Source organism: Parambassis ranga, chromosome 8 (assembly GCF_900634625.1).
Source record: "Parambassis ranga chromosome 8, fParRan2.1, whole genome shotgun sequence".
NCBI lineage: Eukaryota > Metazoa > Chordata > Actinopteri > Ambassidae > Parambassis > Parambassis ranga.
In genome coordinates this window covers 8,761,175-8,780,577 of record NC_041029.1, presented here as the reverse complement: position 1 = coordinate 8,780,577, position 19,403 = coordinate 8,761,175, and the positions used below count along the sequence as shown (strand labels likewise).

General features: G+C 41.1%; 1 protein-coding gene across 2 annotated transcripts; it reads right to left on the bottom strand.

Moving 5' to 3' along the window:
- Positions 1 to 123: 123 nt before the first annotated feature.
- LOC114439587 (myosin phosphatase Rho-interacting protein-like) lies at positions 124 to 19,126 on the bottom strand. 2 transcript variants are annotated; one of them, XM_028411625.1, is made up of 22 exons: positions 18,881 to 19,126; positions 17,403 to 17,480; positions 17,245 to 17,310; positions 16,716 to 16,867; positions 16,538 to 16,622; positions 15,688 to 15,850; positions 14,039 to 14,216; positions 10,712 to 10,817; positions 7,352 to 7,450; positions 6,876 to 6,932; positions 6,698 to 6,766; positions 6,515 to 6,604; positions 6,311 to 6,420; positions 4,573 to 5,095; positions 4,278 to 4,370; positions 1,991 to 4,162; positions 1,713 to 1,860; positions 1,405 to 1,528; positions 1,155 to 1,314; positions 917 to 1,018; positions 565 to 651; positions 124 to 374 (listed from the first exon to the last, which is right to left on the bottom strand). In XM_028411625.1, the coding sequence occupies exons 1-22, from the start codon at positions 19,004 to 19,006 to the stop codon at positions 234 to 236; spliced, it is 4,929 nt and encodes a 1,642-aa protein (XP_028267426.1). In that variant the 5' UTR covers positions 19,007 to 19,126; the 3' UTR covers positions 124 to 233. The 2 variants fall into 2 exon arrangements, with proteins under 2 accessions (XP_028267426.1, XP_028267427.1); XM_028411626.1 differs by having other exon boundaries at positions 1,411 to 1,528.
- Between the last annotated feature and the right edge of the window lie 277 nt (positions 19,127 to 19,403).

The following is a 19,403-nucleotide window of genomic DNA, read 5'->3' as shown; positions in this document are numbered from 1 at the left end:
TTAAAACAACAAAGGTTTAACAATAATAGAATATCTGCACAAACACATTATATTACAACACAAACAGTAACCTGATTTTTATATTATTTGTTGAAGACAAACACAATGTAACCTCACAGAAAGGTTAGTAATAATAAAGTACTATAAACATCAAAACTAAAAGGTGATTGAAGTTAGATATGAGCTCATCGGTTTGCATAAAGACAACACTGATCAATGTTACAGCTGAAACCTTACAGTGAAGAGTGTCCCAGAGCCTGATGAGCCAGTCGCAGGTTTTCTCTCAGCTCCTTGGCTTCCCGCTCTGCTTTCGCCCTCACAATGCTCAGCTCTGTGTACATGTCTTTGTACTTCTTTGTTGCATTCCTCTTATCCTGCAACATACCAGAAATCAGGTTTTGTAAACTGACTCCAGACTGGACAAGAATGCCGCTGTTTCACTTTTCGTTTGTTTTCCTACTTATTTTATACCTACTATGTCCTCAGTGTTCAGTCGCCATCCTGCAGAGGTTTCACCTGTTGCTGTGTGGCAACTGCTACTCTGCGCGACTGCATAGCTCTCACCTGTTGTGCTGAATGCAGTTCATCCTTCAGAGAAATGATCTCCTGCTTCAGACACTGGACCTCAGACTCCTTCACTCGCAACGTAATCTAAAATACAAAAACTCATATCAATGCAATGACTAAATGACACACACATAAGCAGTTTAACAGAGTTGGAAGTTTTGATCTTGGCTGACATCTTCAGGAGCAGGACCAATTCAGGAGAATTCTGATTTAAGGCTCTCCATGTGGGAATACTTGCCAATGATAAACATTTAAAGCTGTGCAGTGAACAAAAAGCAGAATAATTCCATGTAATGTAGTAGTAGGAGAAAGTCACATACTGTAAAATCCACTTAGATACTTTTCTCACCTCCAGCTCGTACACATCCATTCCTTGACTGAGCGGCAATGCATCCTGTCTGGCCAGTGAGCACAGTCTGGTGATCTCTGCGGCGAGGTGACCACTGAGCTCCTGGAAAAGTACAAAAAAACACAACAATCAGTCTTATGATTACTGTCAGATAAATATACCAGTGACCCTGAACCGCTAAAAGATTTTCTACAAATAAGAAAAAGCACACCAACAGTTGATACATTGTGTGTATCACCTGGTTTTTGGTCCTCAGCTCCTGGTTTTCCTGCTGGCACTGACACAAGGCCTTCCTCTCAGCGTCCAGAGCCTGGACAAGGTGTCCATTCTCCAGACACTTCAGAGAGAACTGCTGGGACAAAACGTCAAGCTCCCGCTGGTAGGAGGCCACTTCCTCACTTTATAAATACAGATATTAAAACATTTTTTAAAAACCTGTCCTTATGTTTTTTTTTTGTTTTATCGTGGCTGTGATGCCGTAGGAGTACCTGTACCTGTGTCCCCTTTGAATGTCTTCTAGGTCTGTGTCTCCGTTTCCATTCTCTGACTGACATCTCCTGTGGATCTCCCTCTGCAGCTCCAGACAATGAGCGTTCTTGATGGCTTCAATTGCTGAGAGAAAAAGAAGCTATAATTATGGTGTGCTTATACTAAATCTGTAAAATGAGTCCGTCTGCCACTGTTCTATATCTTAGGTTACTTTCACAATGATTGGGCAGCTTTGCTGTAATTTCTCTGATTTCTTTGTGATCAGCTGTGATGTAGAGAACAAACCATTTTCCGCAGACCTCCTTACCAGTAGCTGTAGCAGCACTCTCCTCCTCCAGCAGTTTGTCTCTCTCCACCAGGAGCCGCTCCACTTCATGTTGGTGGCGGCGTTGCAGCTCCTCAACAACCTTCAGGTGAGACTCCTCCATGCAGGTAAACCCATGCTCACATGTGGCCTGGAGGAACAAGAGACACTTACATTTGTCGCAGCTAATAATAGTCCAGATCTTGGCCTCTGGCTGTATTAGACGTAATAGAAACAAGCTAAACCTTACAACTTGTGAGTTATCAGTCTGCACCACCTACCTTCAGCTTTTCCATCTCCTGTTGATGCTGCATCTGCACAGAAATCATTTTCCCTTCAAACTCTTCTTTCATCTCATTAGCTAGCGCAGACAGCTGCTCCTCCAGCTCCTTCACTTTCTCTCTCAGGGCAGAAATTAGCTCTGTCTCAGCGCTTGGATCTGTCTCATCACTTTCTTCAAAGTGTTCCTCTGAGATCTTCTGGATTTCGACAACTGGGATTTCCATCCCGTTGAGCGAAAGATCTTTTTCAGTCATCTCATTTTCTATTTCATTTTCTTCCATGCTTTCCTCTGCATTATTCCCATCTGTACTCTGTAGCTCATCATCAATTTCCTGTGGATAAGTCTCATCTGTCTGGCAGCATGTGTTCACCTTATCGTACAGTGAAGAAGTTAATTCTTCTGTAAAAGTTGCCAAACTTGCTTTTAGCGTCCTGTTTTCCTCCATGAGGTCAGCACAGTTATAGCAGAGTCCTCTCTTGCATTCTGACATGTGCCTACTTAGGTAGTAGGAGTATAGTGCTTCAGTAGCTGCAGAGTGAATAAATGAAATAGACCAGGGATCCCCTGAAAACTGAACATTATACAGTCTATCTGCAGTTATCTGCAGTTCGGCGGAGGAGGTGACCTGATTTAGCAGAAAAATCTTCATCTGTGTGTCACACAGCTGCTTATTGAAATCAAACACACCGTTTCCATTTGTGGTTTCTGATGCTGTGATATCTGAAGTATTATAAAATGTGTCCAAATCTTTAAAAGCCTTGCTCTCACACATTCCCTCTGTCTCCAGAAGCAGACCGTGGCCTACAAGAAGCAACTGTCTCTCTAACATCATGTGTTCTGTCACACCAACAAAAACTTCTTCCAGTGGGTCATTCTGTTGGGAGACATCCTCCTTCAGTTTGTTAAGCAGGAAACCCCAGAATTTTTCCTCCCACTTCAGCTGACTTATCATTGCAGGACTCTTCTCCTCTTGCTCACTTTCCTTTACAAAATCCAACCTGTTGATCACCTCTAACAGTTTCCCCAAAGCTCTAAGCCTCAACATCAACCCCTCTATCACTTTCTGGATCTTTTCTTCAGCAGAAATATAACTATTTCTATCACTTTCCTTCAGCCTCTCCTTCTCTAACTCTTCTCTCAGCTGCCTGATATCAGCCTCTGTCTCAGCAGCTCTTTGACAGTAAAGTCTTTCTTTTTCCTTGAGCTCTGTGTTTTGCTGCTGGAGCTCTGTGTAGCTCAGCTCTGACTTTTTGAGCTGCCTCTCAAGCTCTGTCAGCCTGGCTTCTGTAGCTTCAAAACAACGAAGCAGGTATCCTTCCGTTTTCTCAGCACTTTTCTTGGTTTCACTCTCTTCCACTTTGTCAGTCTCTGATAGGTCACTCAGCGGAAGGAGAGCCTCTGTTTCCCTCAGCTTATCTTTCAGGGTGGTAATCAATATCTGGGCCTCCAGGAGCTCCTGGTTCTTTAAACTTAACTCCCTCTCCAAATCTTCTAACCTCGTCTTACCCTGCTGTTCCACTTCAGGGAGGTGATGGGGCTCAGTGTAACGACTGCTGAGCTCTGCTTTCAGCCTTTCTATCTCACGGTCTGCTTCTGTCAGTTGGTTTACCATTTCCTGGTTGCGCTGGTTCAGAGCTTCGTTTTGGCCAGTGAGTAGCTCCACCTCTTGGGAAAGCCTCCTCAACACCATCAGATCTGGAGCAACATGGTTCGGTGAGGTATCATCTGCCTCTGCAGGTTTCTCCATAATCAGTGAAATGAAGTCACAGTTAGTCACCTGTGTTTCTGAGGTGGGGAAAAGCGGACACTGTTTTCTGTCCAGCTGATTCTGGGGGTGGGTTGTCCCATCAAGTCTTATATTATCTCCATCACTCTGAGAAAGCTCAGGTTGGCTGTCTGATGCAGGTGATAACAAGGGCGTAGCTGCTATCTCAGGAAGCAAATCTTCCAGTTCTTGCAAATGGCCCTCTGTATCATGCAGCCAGATGCTGGGCAGCTGAGGTGCTGCTGAAGGTGGTTCATGATCAAGGTGCTCCTGCATATCCTGTCTTAAAATGTTCTGCTGTTGTAGAAGCTCTCTGGCCTCATTTAGATCCTGTGTTTGGCTATTTAAAGGCTCTTCATGTGTCTCTTGGTATAATTTTTGTTCTGAACAAACAGGAGGTTCCAGCTGAGAAAAAAACAAAAAGGGACAAAGAAAGATAAGGTGCTTTATGGTAAACATGGAGCCAACAAGACATTGACCACTGAAGCAATTATCTGAGGCCAAAGAGTATTTTACAGACCTGCTGCTGATAAATTCCTGCTGAACTGAGTTGAGCCTCCAGCTTGAGTCTGCAATGCTCTGATTCTGCCAGCTGGACCTTCAGATCCTCAACCTACAACAGAACAATACAACTAAATACATAGAACAAGGGCACGGACATCCTTAGAAACCCAGGTACAACAGAACCATCCATTATACTCATCTTCAATTAAAAAAAATGTCAGTAAAATCATACATGTAAAACATAAATGTATTTTTTTCAATATGTAATCCATTATAAACCGTCTCTATGCTAATAAAAACTCTCCACTCACCCTCTTTCTGTAACTGTCCAGTAGCTTCGGCATTTCCACAGCGTCCCTGGCTGCAGTAAACAGCGGGACTGTCTTCTCCAGCCTGAACACATTTTTCTCCACCTGCTTCCAGCACTCTTCTACCTCCTCCTCCATTCTTTGTTGTGACTTAGGACTCAGTGCTCGGACACTGCTGTCAGCTGTCGTATCCCCAGTCTCCTCCAACCCCAGAGAAAATCCCAGCATGCGCTCGTACCTTTTCCTCCTCTCTTCCCGTCTCTTCCTTCTCTCCAAATCGCCCAGCTCCAAATCACAGGGAGATTTTGTCCTTGGAGGATCTGCATCCGCTGTTGGCTTGGTCTGAGGCCTGAACTCAGCCCAGTCAAAGGTTCTGTAGCGTCCTTCTCGCCGTCTTTCCATCACACCCCGGGGTTTAGGGTTAGGGTCTCTCTCTGCAGGGGTATCAGTGGACAAGGAGTCCTGAGTCACATCTGGTTTAGGAAGGACCTCAGGCAAGCTGCAGGACAGATGCTGGCCAGGTAAACTGAGAACAGGAAATATCAAGTTCAGTCTTCTAATCAGTCACCTGTAAACTAATTTGAACAGCACAACTTGTCTAAAACTGCAGCTGTAGCAGTGATGCCCTGGCTGCATTTTTACCTGCTTCCAAAGAGTCAACCTTGTTTAACAACTGTCAATTCAGATGCTCCACAGTGTTAAAAATGAGCATTCCTCAGGAAGAAAACACCATCTAACTGACAATAAGATTTACTTTGGTGATCACTGGAATTTGAGACTTGAAATACAAACCTGCAAAGAAAACACTTAGCGATCCACACACAAGAAATTTGGACAGCTAGCTATTACTGATTTGTATTCGACACCTCAGAATGAACCACCAAGGACGACAGACTCCAGAATTATGACTCTTCAGAGCCATGCCATACCAGGAGGTCATAAAACTCTGGTGCATTCCAAAGGGACACTTTATACTATAATGTGCTCTTTCTTTTATACTATTTGAATGTATCTAAGTCATATTGTTGCAACTTTGTTCTTACTGTTCTTCTTCACAGAGTTTTTCAGTACTCTGGGCGTGAAGAAGACTAGCTCTCTCCACCCAGAAGATACGCCCAAAATCTGCTTGAGATATAAATTCTCACTTGTTTGTTCTTTAGCCCAGATTAGGAGAAGAACACAGATCAGATCAGAGAGATCAGCACAGATGAGAGATGAGAGTAGACGTCTTCATCTCAGACTCTTTTTTATACATTTTTAAGTTCACATGCATGACTTTCATTTTGACTTTTATGACCAACTGGTGTTATGACTGAAAAATGTCTGCTCCACTTCACACCGCTGCATGGCTCTGAACCTGGTGAAATCTGCTGCCTAGTAGCAACACACGACACCTTCGGGAGAGCCCACTCATAGTCGCGTCCAGCTCCGCAACCTTCACAAACCCCTTTTACAACTGCACCTTGATAAGGGTTGATGTCAAAATTCTAATTGTAACATTCAAAACACCAATTCACAATTTAGGATTAGTTTATTTTGCTTTATTGAAACGTAACTGCATTCTCTCAACACCAATTTATTAATTCTTTTAATTTGTATTTCCTCTTTGTGTATATATGTTCAAATTTACTCTGCATAAATCTGTTATTTTATTCTGCATATACTACATTAATTGTTGCCTTGTGAGGCTACCTAAAGCTTTGTAAGCTTTATGCTACATACATGAAGTTTGACTGATTACCTGGCAACATCAGGGGCGTTTGCCGGATGTACATTCTTCATCAGCGCATGGATCCAGTTCTTGCGTATCCCTGCAGTCATGGCTGACAGTGTGAAAACACCCTTTGGGGTCTGCGGCACACAGCACAGGCATTTAACTTCAGATGTGAGGCAGTAAATGAAATTTTGACCATTATATGAAAGAATGCTTAATGTGATGTCTTACATGAATCTGAAAGCCGTAGTTTCTTTGCACTTGGTACTCAGACACATTGTAACACTTTGTTAAGTCAATTTCTCCTTTGAGATCTGACGCCTGAGAGAAGCAAACAACATCCTAAAGAACTGAATGTAAGAATAACTACTCATAAGTACTTTTTTATTTGAAAAAAAATAAAATCCAAAATACCTCCTCAGCAATGGAGTCCTTGTAGTATCTCAAACTGTCAGTCGACAACACAAACCAATACTTTTTCCACTAGAGGGAAGCAAAGGACAAGCAACCTCTACTTAATGTATGGAAACCTTTGAATCACCAAACAGAATCATAATTAGTCGATTTTAGTTTAGGACCTAGGAGCACTCACCTGATGATCTTCATCCAGTTTGACCATCCAGCCTTTCTTGAAGTTTAATAAATCTGGCTGTAAACAACACATACCATGTATATTTAATGTTATTAATATTTATAATTTTTGTTGATATTAATGTCACACTGTCAATGTGACATTTTACATGTCCTTTCACTGCTGTCTAATGCCATCATCATGCCAGGAACCCTGCTAAATGCTAACAATGTAAAGTTCCTGAATTAAATACACAACTTCCTCTGGAAGTTCAGAATAAAAGTCTTGGAGCCTTTCCTCCAAGATGGGTGCAAAATCCATTTTTAGTTGTTTATTTGATTAACATTTAGTATCAGCCAATCAATGACTTGTATAAGCAGCGAACAGCCACTTCAGTGGGATTTTAATGCAGAAAAAGTCTTTGATGGTCACTTGACATAAAGATCACATCAATTATTTCTATTCTTGTTCTTCTCAGTTTGAATCAGACTTCTTACCGTCATGACCATATCTGATGTTCTGCGATCCAGGGACTTGGATCTTCTCTGGGGAGGGGCTGCACTGAGCTGAGCTATGTCTCCACATGACTGGAGTTTCTGTTAAAAGACCACAAAAAGCAACAAAAATCATAACTTTTAGGTCTCAGTCAGCATGGAGGCAGTTTGTATGTGCAGCCCACATTCCATCAGCCAGAGTAACCGATAGTCTGGATGCTTGGCAGAGATGTCAGCTGTAAGGATTAGGCCTGCTGTAGAGCGCCACAGGGAGCCCAGCAGGCCTTTCTGCACTGCCTGTTAAACTCTTACTCACATCACAAGTGAACTGCACATGGATGACTGCATTTGGCTCAGGAATGCATGAAAAGGTTTTAGAGGCTGCATAATCCCTGATACTCTGTGGCTTTTGTTTTACATTTCAAAATGATGCTCCAAAACGGAGAAAGAGAGAGAGAGTCCTGCATGCTTCTTATGATCAGGTTTCATGCTGGCTCTCACAGCACGTATCAGTCTTTTTCAAGTTTGGATTACACAGCATTAAATGAAACAAGGGTACGTTTTCTGTTTACTTGAGCCTCTGCTATTCAAAAGATTCATTCTTCTCTCTTATATAACCACTTTAATGGGAAAAAATGACCACTTTAATTGCTACAGAGCATTCTTTGTGAGTGCGCTCTTTTTTGGCATTTACGTTGAAAACTATCCAAGGACACAACACACGGGGGAACACAGCGCTCTGACTGCAGTGTGAACTGATCTTTTTTTTTCTTGCCAAACAATTGCTGACCGCTGCAGACAGAGCCTGTCCTCTGTTTAGAGAAGAAGCCTCCTGAAGCTGAGGGGGAGGAGGAGAAGGAAGAGGCCGTCTTGGGAATCTCAGCTCTCAGGCCTGAATAAACTCCACATAGTCTGTTTTGACCTTTTCCTGACTACCAAAATAAACGCACCCAAAGACAGATAAATCTAAATTAAATGGGCTCAAATGTACTGCAGTGTATTTAAAAATCAAATCCTTTGGGATAAGTGTGTGTGTTTAATCAAAGATTAACAGCTGCCACTGCGATGACCATCTGTGTTGCACTGCCACTGTGCAATGTTTTTTTTTTTTTTTTTTACATAAACTGCTGAGGAGTATTTCATCAAAGTGGTGAGAATATACCTCACAGTCAACTCACAACCGATGGAAGCCGAGCAAGTCACATCTGGTATATTTCATTTCATAACTATAAAACACAGACTTGTAGAATCAAGCACAAAGCACATCGGTCCACAGTGAAGAAAGCAGACATGTTTGGACAAAACTGCAGTTTGTGGCACTACTACAACAACTTGGTCTGGCCACTTTAAGGATAACTGGCTCACAGAGAAACACAATACTTGTTACCTTGAATGGAGAAGTAAATATCAGACAGTTCCCAGAAGCCTTATGGCTTTACATAAAGTTACACCTATATCCTCTACGAATTGACCCCAAATTTAAAAAAAAACTGTGTTTCAAATTAATCTGTGGTGTACCTTAACTTGAATTGAATTCTCCTGTAAATCAAAATCATGTCGGTGTGCTTCTGTCTATAAATCAGTCGGGGTATTCCTATAAAACATTGATCCATCTTCTGTATCAATCAGCTCTTAGATTATAAGAGAGACTGGCATTCAAATCATGCCCTGAGGCCACAGATAGTGACTGACTTCATAAATTAGTACCACTTTCACCTGAGGTTATCTTTGTCAGTCTTACAGTTTTTTTTTCTTGGACAAAAAACTAAACTACATACATTGTTCTGAGATTATCAGTCATTGATTCAGAGCCTGCCTCATGTTCAATAAACCTTAAAACACCAGTATGACACCAAAATAAACTGCATACCACAATGGTGGGACATAAACAAACAATGAACAGACAGGCTCATCTGTGTGCTGCAACACTGCCAAAAGGAATTCTTTCTTTTACTTTTCAGACTTCTCATTTCCATTAAATGACATCACAACATTTCTCAATACTGATGTTGTCTGTCTGTTTTATGTGATACTGTCACACACACACACAGATACCGTACTTGTTAGGGTTTACTCACCTCCTTAATCACTAGGGTCTAGCGTGACACCACACAGTGACTATCATTCACAAACAGATGTGCACTAAAGTAAATTGAGGCCTTACTTTTTACCTTACCTTACCTTATTTAACTTCTGAGGACTCCCTGGAAACCTGTCTAGAAGAGGTATGCCCTCTCACAGATTACAGCAGGCGGACTAAACACCCTCAGGGCATCAAAACCAGTTCTGTTCACAAACAAGAAGCAGCGCTGAATGATTCACTACCTCGCTCCCACCTGTTAACACATGCACTCACGCTGGAAGAAACACATGTCTCAACATGGCCGGACTGACTTGTCCACGCGTTTCATGCCAAACGCTTGTCACCTGCTTTTTAACAGCATGAACATAATGCAAGCTACGAAGATGCAACAGACCTGAATGAATCATGAGCTGTCTTGTTTACACACAATGCCTGACTAATGTGAAAAGCCACAATGTGAATGTTAGAAGATTTATGTCTGTCTGTAGTGTCTGATCAGGTCAGATCTTCAAAATTCATACATAACACCTGGCTGTGTGAGTCACGTTCAAACCAGACCATCCGAGCCCAGTACAAGCTGAATGCAGCTGGATACAGTGAATGGTCTTAATCATGGCAAACCCACGCTAGGATTAATCAGCATTACCTATCCCAGATTATTACTCTCATATGGTAGCAAACAACCACTGCCAGGAAAATGTTGGAATCGCTAACGTTAAAAAACCCGTTATCATATTTTCTTAATCAAGTTTATAGTATAGACTTAAGCATCCTGCAGGAAGTCGTAAATAACAATAAAAGTCACTTCACACGGAACATTTCCATTTTTTGTGTGCTCTAGTGGGCTTCCTTTTACAAAAGTAAGACTATTACAATATTACTCATCACTCCTTCTCTTGTTTTTAGTAAACTCCACTTATTGCTATCCTGTTTTGCTATCCTGTGTGGATCATTTCCTTAACTCAATCAAAATGGTTGTGGACTCCTTGTGAATTTAGGGTTGTATTCGATTTTTGCATCCAATCCAACACTTTTCCTGAATTGGCCCTGTGTCTGCCATTGCTACAAACTGCAACAATGAAAGGCAGTAAAAAACCTGCCTGGATGATTTTAAATAGGGAAATCATTCTCATGTATCCTCTCTCAAGAGAGACATTTAGTGTTGTTATTATTTTTATCCACATTGAAAAGTAAAAAATAACTTCATTGTGTTAGGAGCATCTGAAGCTATTCAACTATCCAAGGGCAGAACGACATGAAAAAGTGCATGATGTGGTTACCTCTCTCTTTTTGGTGCGAGCCTCGCTCCTGCCCTTCCTGGAGCCAGCTGTCTCTCCCACCTGCTCTTTTTTGGAGTCTTCCAATCCAAAGAACCTCTCTTTTGAACTGTTGTGGATGGAAAACATGAACAATTAATTAAGGTGCGTTTACATCACAGGAATGTTTCCTGGAAAGATGTTTTTGAGGACCTTGGTGTCCCCACCTGCCTGTCCACTGTATCAAAAACAGTCTAAAGTTAAGATTATTTCAAACTTTCTGAAGGTTCAGAAACATTTTGTCCTAGGATGGAAACATGGATTGAATATTCTTGCTCTTTCCTATGTAAAGGTAGTAAAGTTCTAAATATGTTCTTCTTTACATACAACTCAGGGACTAAATGCTACTTAGTTGTTTAGATATTTATTATATATTTCAATTCCATCCTATCTTTGATTTTTTTTTTATTCTTGGTTGGATCTGCATGTCTGCAACAAAAAGAATTTCCCCTCTGGGATGAATAAAGGAATTCTGATTCTGATATCTTTAACACCTTGCATTCTCAACAAACACTGTCACAAACAGGTTGTTCTGCTTGTAGTTTTTGGTAAACAATCATCAGAATGAAACAATGCAATAACATTCAGCAGGCACTACAGCAGAAAAGCAAATCATAACATGCTGAAGGAAGTTTTGCTCCTGGGAAAATTCTTGCTCTTATTACTTGAGAAATTTTAAATTTCTGAACCTTTTAGTAAAAAAAAAATAAAAGAAACTTTGTGTGACTTTGCTAACACACAGGCGGACTCTGACATGATTTAATGCCAATCTAATAATAATTAAAGCTGCAAGCAGCATTGCGGGCCCTCGCGCACCTTGCGATCCGTGGGGTCATCGCAGTCTTCTCTCCTATGCTCGCGTCTCCTATACTCTCCTGTGCTATGCTCTCCTCCTCTCATTTCCACAGATATGCAACAAACACATGTTTACAACCAAACTTTCCTGCTACCAGTAGGTGGCGCTATGACCGTATCATCCTATTAGCATATATATCTGTTTAGACTCGGCTCCATGGCAGTACTGTAAGATTTTGTCCACATTGCATAAAGTATATGGGTAGTACTGCATAAAACACAGCGAGTTCCTTTGTAATGGCGAATGGTCAACTTTGAGGCCACTCCCCGCCACACGGTAATACTTTTGAAAGAGTTTTGGAATGCGTCTATTCCCTATGGTGTCCTGAGTGGACACAGTGAATTTCAGCTCAATTGCATGAAGTATGTGAGGCGTGAAAAGTTTTGAAGCAGGGTCACAAATAGGCAAAAAATGGCCACAAAAGTCAAAATGGTGGACTTCCTGTTGGGTTTGGAGGGGAGGTCCAAGAGAGTTTTTTGTGCGTCTTGGGGTGATACACATGTGTGCTAATTCTCATGATCCTGTGTCAAACTGGCCAGCGGGGCTACGCATTAGGGCAATAAATACAGTGAGTTCCTTTGTAATGGCGAATGGTCAAGTTTGAGGCCACGCCCCCGCCACACCGTCAGACTTTTGTAAGAGTTTTTGAATGCGTCTATTCCCTATGGTGTCCTGAGTGGACACAGTGAGTTTTAGCTCATTTGGAGGAAGTATGCGAGGCGTGAAAAGTTTTGTAGGAGGGTCACAAATCGCCAAAAATTAACAGAAATTTCAAAATTGCGGACTTCCTGTTGGGTTTGGAGGGGGGGTCCAAGAGACTTTTTTGTGCATCTTGGGGTGATACACATGTGTACCAATTTTCATGACCCTACTCAAAACAGGCCAGGGGGGCAGGCAGAAAAACCTATGAAAACACAACATTTTGTGTAGCCAGTAGGTGGCGCTCTGTCAAAGCCTCAATATTGTTGTATAGATGTGTTTAGGGTCAGACTCTGATCATACATGTGACATTTCGTATAGATCGGACAGAAAACGAAGAAGTTATAGAGACTTTCTGTGTCCTCAGAAATGGTCAAACTTTGAGGCCACGCCCCGGCCACACCGTAAGACTTTTGTAAGAGTTTTGGAATGCGTCTATTCCCTATGGTGTCCTGAGTGGACACGGCGAATTTCAGCTCAATCCGTTGAAGTATGCGAGGCGTGAAAAGTTTGGCAGCAGGGTCACACATCGCCAAAAATGGCCACAAACCTTCAAATGGCGGACTTCCTGTTGGGTTTGGAGGGGGGGTCCAAGAGACTTTTTTGTGCGTCTTGAGGTGATACATATGTGTGCCAATTTTCATAATCCTGTGTCAAACCGGCCAGAGGGGCTACGCGTTGGGGGCGCTATAGAGCCATTTTTATATGTGCATTTCAAAAGTCAGCAAATTTCAAAATTTTTCGGGCGAATGAATTTTTCTACCAAGTTTGGTGAGTTTTTGGCCATGTTAAGGCCTCCAAAAATGCGATCTCGGAGGGGGAAAAAAAAAAAAAAAAAAAAAAAAAAAAAAAAAAAAAAAAAAAAAAAAAAAAAAAAATAATCCTAAGGGTTTCAATAGGGCTCTTGCACCATTCGGTGCTCGGGCCCTAATAATACCTGAAAAGCATACATAGAGTAAAAAAGAGCCTAGAAGGCACTAAGTAAATCAACTGGCAGAGAGTGATTGTGTTATACATTCTGTAATAACAGATGAGGCAGATTTAGTCAGTAGCTTCTGTTGTTCCTTGTCAGTGTGATGTTTTGCTGCCATCACTGCCTCTGGAGGGTGCAGACAGCTGTGTGCCCTGAAACTGAGCTTTAACTCAACCATACTTTCTCTGACAGGCAGGCGGGCTGTCAGCAGTGAGGTCCTGAGAAACAATGCTGCAGATATCTAATTACACCAGCGTTTTGGAATTTCTGGCCTTATTTGGGGGGATAAGTATTTTCTGTTTTTGTTTCCCAAAAAGGCAACAAGACTAAAGAGCTGCCATGTATCTCTTCATGTGACCAGTTTACATGCTGCTGGGGCACAAACTGGGAGGGTTTCTTTAAGCTAAATTTAAAAATGCAGCAGTCAGATCTCTAATGGAGGGGTAAGAGCGTGAGCCTTTGATCTGGTGTTTAGCAGTGTGTGATGGCTGTTCGACTTTATACTGGTCGGGAGCAGGGAGTCAGTGGATGTCCTTTGTGCTAATTGCTTGCACATTTACCCATTTTCCTTTGCCAGTGCACTAGCTTTACTCACCGATTACATGCAAACATACATACAAAAATAAAAGCCAGACTGCTCTAAATAACTGAGCTGTTATTTACACATTATTTTTAAAGGGGTTAAGACTAAGAATACCTTTATTAGTCCCACAATGGGGAAATTGCGTTAGATATCAATAACTCTCCCCTGATTATTGCTAACCTTCTGTCCTGTCTCTGGTTCTTGTTGTTCTTGTTGTTGGCATGCTGGCTGTTACTACCAGTGTTGGGGTTTACATCAGCCGCCAAGTCCAGTGAGCTGCTTGGGCTGCCAAAGCTTCCCGGGCCATCCAAGGTCACGCAGTTCGTGGAGACCGGGCACAGGTAGGAAGATGCATTGCCTAGAGTAAAAAAAAAAAAGATTTCACACCTAGAGTAGGAAACTTTAACCAGAGTTTAGTCTGTATTAACAGCCTCTCTTCAAATCTCCAGCAGCCAACAAGCTGGATGAAATCTTTATTATATTATTGTTTTCAAACAAGCCATATGAAAGTGTCATTGTTACAGAACAATTTATTTCATTAACCCAAGCCTCAATAATACTCAAAAATGGCCCAACAAAGAAGAAATGCATTTAATTATTCATTTATACTTGCACTAGATGTTTGGTAGTAGAAAATGTCCCTTTTCTGCAATATTAAAGTAAAAAAGCAGAAAATGTACAGGAAGAATCACTCAGGCGGTGAACGTGCTTTAGTTTTTGCTTCATCTGTAAAGAGGAAAATCTCATACAGTGTTAATACTGTAAAGTTGCTATGGGAGTGTAAACAGAGGCACACTGTATGTAAAACCATATGACAGCTAATTAATCATTTTTGTTTGGGTTATACTCACTCACCGTCACAGAGCCCTAATACTGACATCACTGTGAATCAACAATGATGAGAAGACAAATTGAAACTTTTTAAGTATAAGGAAGAGAAAAATAAAAATGTTCTTTATCTATATATCTGAGATGTTTGTACAGTCAATGAAACAACATGCCAAAGGACAATTTCGAGTTAAGTGAACCTGGATGTGTTTCCTGTGTATGTGTAACTTTGTACTCTCCAAGTTTCGGGCAAACAGGGATATAAAATCCATATATTGGTGTTCCTTGCAGCTTTCTAAAAAACCGAATCTTTAAATGACTATTTTGACCAAATAACCAGCCTATTCATCTGTGCATGCAGTTTGTTTACAACTGTGATGACGACTTTTTTGGAAAACATCTCACAGAATTTGATGATCCTTCAAGAAGAAACTCTGTTAAACAGGAGATTCCTGCGTCATTCATTAGACAGAGGGACCTTTGTGTTTACCCTCCACCTCTGTAATGAACCGGCCTATAGTCACAGTCAGCAGGAGTTAATCCAGACCTTTATTGAAAGGGCCCTGCAAATAAGTCTGACGCCAGATGGGGACTAGTGTCCACTTTGTCACAGCACAAAGCTCCAGTAGGTAGAAATACCCGTGCTGTGCTAGTCATCAAGCCTATTAGGACTTGTTTAAGAGGCCTTTTATAGATCATGTCTGCTGTTGGACCTTTATAATGCCTGAAGGTCAGAGACATGATTTCCTGAACATCTCTCAGTGTGTTTATGTAACTCCACTTCCTGTTGGAACTGAAACTACTCTAGCCTGTTCCCACGACTACGGGTCAGCCTATACACAGACTGGTTAGACAAGAGTTATATTAAAATGGACAAATAAAGAGCTGTAAGTGTGTGAACATCTGCAGGACGTTAGGACAGTGCGAGTGAACAGGAAATGGCAGTGATTGGCTGATGGACATGAAAGCCCTGCTATGTGTGTGTTTTGCCTCTGCTGCACCTGCAGGGGTCCGTTCAGAGCTTGCGGGATCTGTGTCAGTGACAGTCCAGACGGGGGTTACATCTGCTTCTGCTTCTTCCTGCCACCGGCTGGACTCTGCGGGGTCCCTCACCGAGGACGGAAAAGTCGAATCAGTTGCTGCCATCTTTGGTGGACTGGGTTCCTGTTTGATAGTGACACAGACAACAGTTAGCACTGAACAGATAATGACAGATATTGTAAAGATTTTAAAATGTCCTCTTATATGCTCTTTAGTAGGTTAAATGTGTGTGGAAAAAGTGTCTATGGGTTTATGGAAAAAAATCTCAAGCTAAAAATAATGTACATTTACTCAGATAAGAACATTTTGTAATTTTCTGTGGAGTATATAGCTCTGAGAATGATTCTTCATGCATTTACCTCATTAGCATATCTGCATGCTGACATAAGGACTAATCTTTTGGTGATAATAAATTACTTTCACTAAATTTCATGGCAAACAGATCAAATAAAAAGAGAGTGTATTAGATGTATACATGGATCCAAGTGTCCCATTGAGGAGGCTTATCCTGCTTTTGATCACCCTGGAGACATGTACATGGAACATCTGGTATACATAGTAAATGGTGGTTACTGATTACTGCATGCTGTTTGTGCTGAGCACTGTGATGTCAACATCCAATGGTAAAATCTGGCATTTCTGTAGCCAACAAATGATTCTACATGTTTTTATTGAAACTTCTTTATAGGGCATGTTAACTTAGCACTAGGTACATGCACACAAAACATGTTATTAACCATCCTATCATTACAAAATACCCTAATATATTATATCAGGACCATGTGATCAGGCAGCCATTTGATTTCTCACCTGATTTGCCACAGGTTCAACTTTGCGTTTCTTCTTCGGATTTTGCTTGTTAGTCCGTAGATAAATCATAAGTTGTTCACTCCACCTGGTGAACAAGGACAGCAAAGAGACATTACACAGGTGGAGGAAGGAATTGACACTTGAATGCTTCTAGAATTTTTTTTTTTTTTTTACTGACCCATTAATGATCTCTTTATTGTCGCCACGGATAAATATTTCCTGCTCTGGAGTGATGATGCAGAGGGCATTTCTCTGGCCTGTCCTGGGCTCAGCATCAGCGATGTCAGTGCACAGATTCATGTTCACTGTCCCCTGCGGCAAAGTGCTTGGCTGCGGGGAGAATCAGAGCATTTAAATTACTCTGGTAGAGCTAGTTAAGAAATCATGTCTCCTGAAATTTTGTTGTTAGATCTGATTGCCAGAATCAGATGAATGGCAGTTAAACAGAGAGCAGTTTGCGGTGTTAAGTGGAAAGGGATGAGGGAATGAGATTTGAGGGGATCACAGAGAGAGAGAGAGAGAGGGGGATGTGTGCATTAAAGGACAAGCTAAGCCCAAATCATCTGCTGTGGTTCTGCACATGACATCTGGCCTAAAGATGCTTGCTTGATCCCAACATACTGTAGATGCATATACAGAACAAGGCTTACTGTACACTGCATGCATGTTATTTTGGTTAGGATTTTACTATCTGAGCTGTTTCTTACCAGTTCATCCAGAGCAAAGCTCAGGCTGCCATGTTCATAGAGGATAAAGAAGCGCCGCTGCCATTTCTGAAAGAAAGAAAACACCAACACTTCAAGAAGGCGAACTCATGCAGAAATGGGATATCTAAGTTGTCCTGCTCAGTTTCATCATGTCCTACCCTTGACCTCTGCATTGGGTTGTTGAAATCTGTTCCCACAGGTGCCAAACACAGCCATCCTCCATAGATCGGTTTTGCCTGGAAGAGAAGTGGACAGTTAGCATTCAGCTAACCAACGCAAAGAGAACACGTCAGTCAATCGTTAGGCGTGCCACAGGCTAGGGTGAAGTGTCTTGCCCAAGAACACACAACAGTGACTAGGGAGGAGTTGGGATCGAACCACCAACCTTCCGGTTATTGGACAACCCTGCCCCAAATTAATCAAACGGTATCAAAATATTTGAATCAGTATCATATATTTATTTATGTCAAGAGACCTGATCTGAGCCTTTCCTGATAAGGAAAGTTGTTGTCCTAATCCATATGACTATACACAAGAACTGAAGCGAAAATTCTGACATTTGGATATGTAGTATAAAAAATATCAAAAAAGGCAGAACTCATGTTTACAGGAAAAACAGCTCAGTGAGTTTGCAGGTTGAGCAACAGTGCTTAAATTACAGGGCACAGTGAGACCAGGCAGAGGGACACACAGTGATAACATATTTTAACAATGTGAGGCATGTAGGAAGCTGTCATGACAGTTTCCTTACAACACTGACATACATGACAGACCTGCAGGAACAATGTTTTCAGAAGGCACCAGGCAGGTGCAGACCTGACTTATCAGAAAGCACCAAATATACAGTAAAAGTCTAAATTTGACTTTTGTTGCTCCCTTTCTGACCTTCACACCACATATCTTAAGTTTGTTAACCGAAAGAGGATTTGTTTTGTTGTTGTTGTTGGATTTAGAGAAAACATTTACTGTAGATGGTAAGAGAAACTAATTCCCAAACTGCCTTTAGAAGCCAAAATTAGATGATACTGCACCAGAGGGATTAGTACTCAGATAGAATATAACCACAAGTAGTGTACTCCCACTTCTCTATTTCATGATTAAATAACTCAAACTTCTTAAAATAAGATCACTTTGAAACTAAATTTATTTTAGTAAAGCTTCCTTTCATATAAAGTTAGGTGAAGAAGAACATTGGTACTTGAAGTTAGGGACATAAATGACTGTCATTAATGAAGGCTCTGTTCTTTTTAGCCTACAGGATCTTCATTAATATCATTAGCAACACCTGTGTTTATATTATGTCAAAATGGCCGCGATGAAAAAAGTATTATTGGCGGTCAGCAGTTAACCTTAAATTAAACCTAATGCTCAATTAGTTTCATGTCTGTCTGCTTTTAACGTAGTTGTGGGTGTAAACAAATAAAATGTATAAAGAACATAAACAACATAAACACCGTAAGCTATCAAAAAGCTTCTAAAATGATGGTAATGTCAGAGTTGGATAACTATGTTAAGTTATGTTAAGTTAAAAGCGCGCAGGATGCCAAACACGTTAGGAGATATTAAGATTTTTAGGATTTTAAAAAATGTTTGACTGTACAAAATGTCACCTTAAATAAAACCGACTTTTGTTTACCTTGTCCATGTCACAGTCGTTCAACAGATGCAGCTCCCGAGACTTGAAGCAGTTCTGGCATTTACTTTTATTAAAAATATTGGCTTGAAATTTGCTGCACGGACTCGTCGCCTTTTCCCCGGACATGTTTCACTAATCGCAGCTCTCCCCCCGCGGTGAGAAATCCAAGCACACCCCGCTGTCCTCCTCCTCTGTTCGGCTTTGAATGAGGCGGTTTATCCTGAACGAACATCTGTCAAACACTGATCTGTGTTCGCCTGTCGTCATGGCGCTGTCCTCCATAGACATACATCACCGCTGCACATCCGGTTAAGACCTACAAAATAAAACCAGCTACTGACGCTTAAAACTTTAATAAAACACACATTACAATAAAAAAAATGAATGAAAAAAAATAAAAAATAAAAAAATAAAAAAAAAAAATAAAAAAAAATAATGATTAAAAACTCACTCAATATCCGGTCAATTCCCTAAAATCAAAAAAAAAAATATTAAATACAATAAGGAAAGCAGCAAAAAAAAA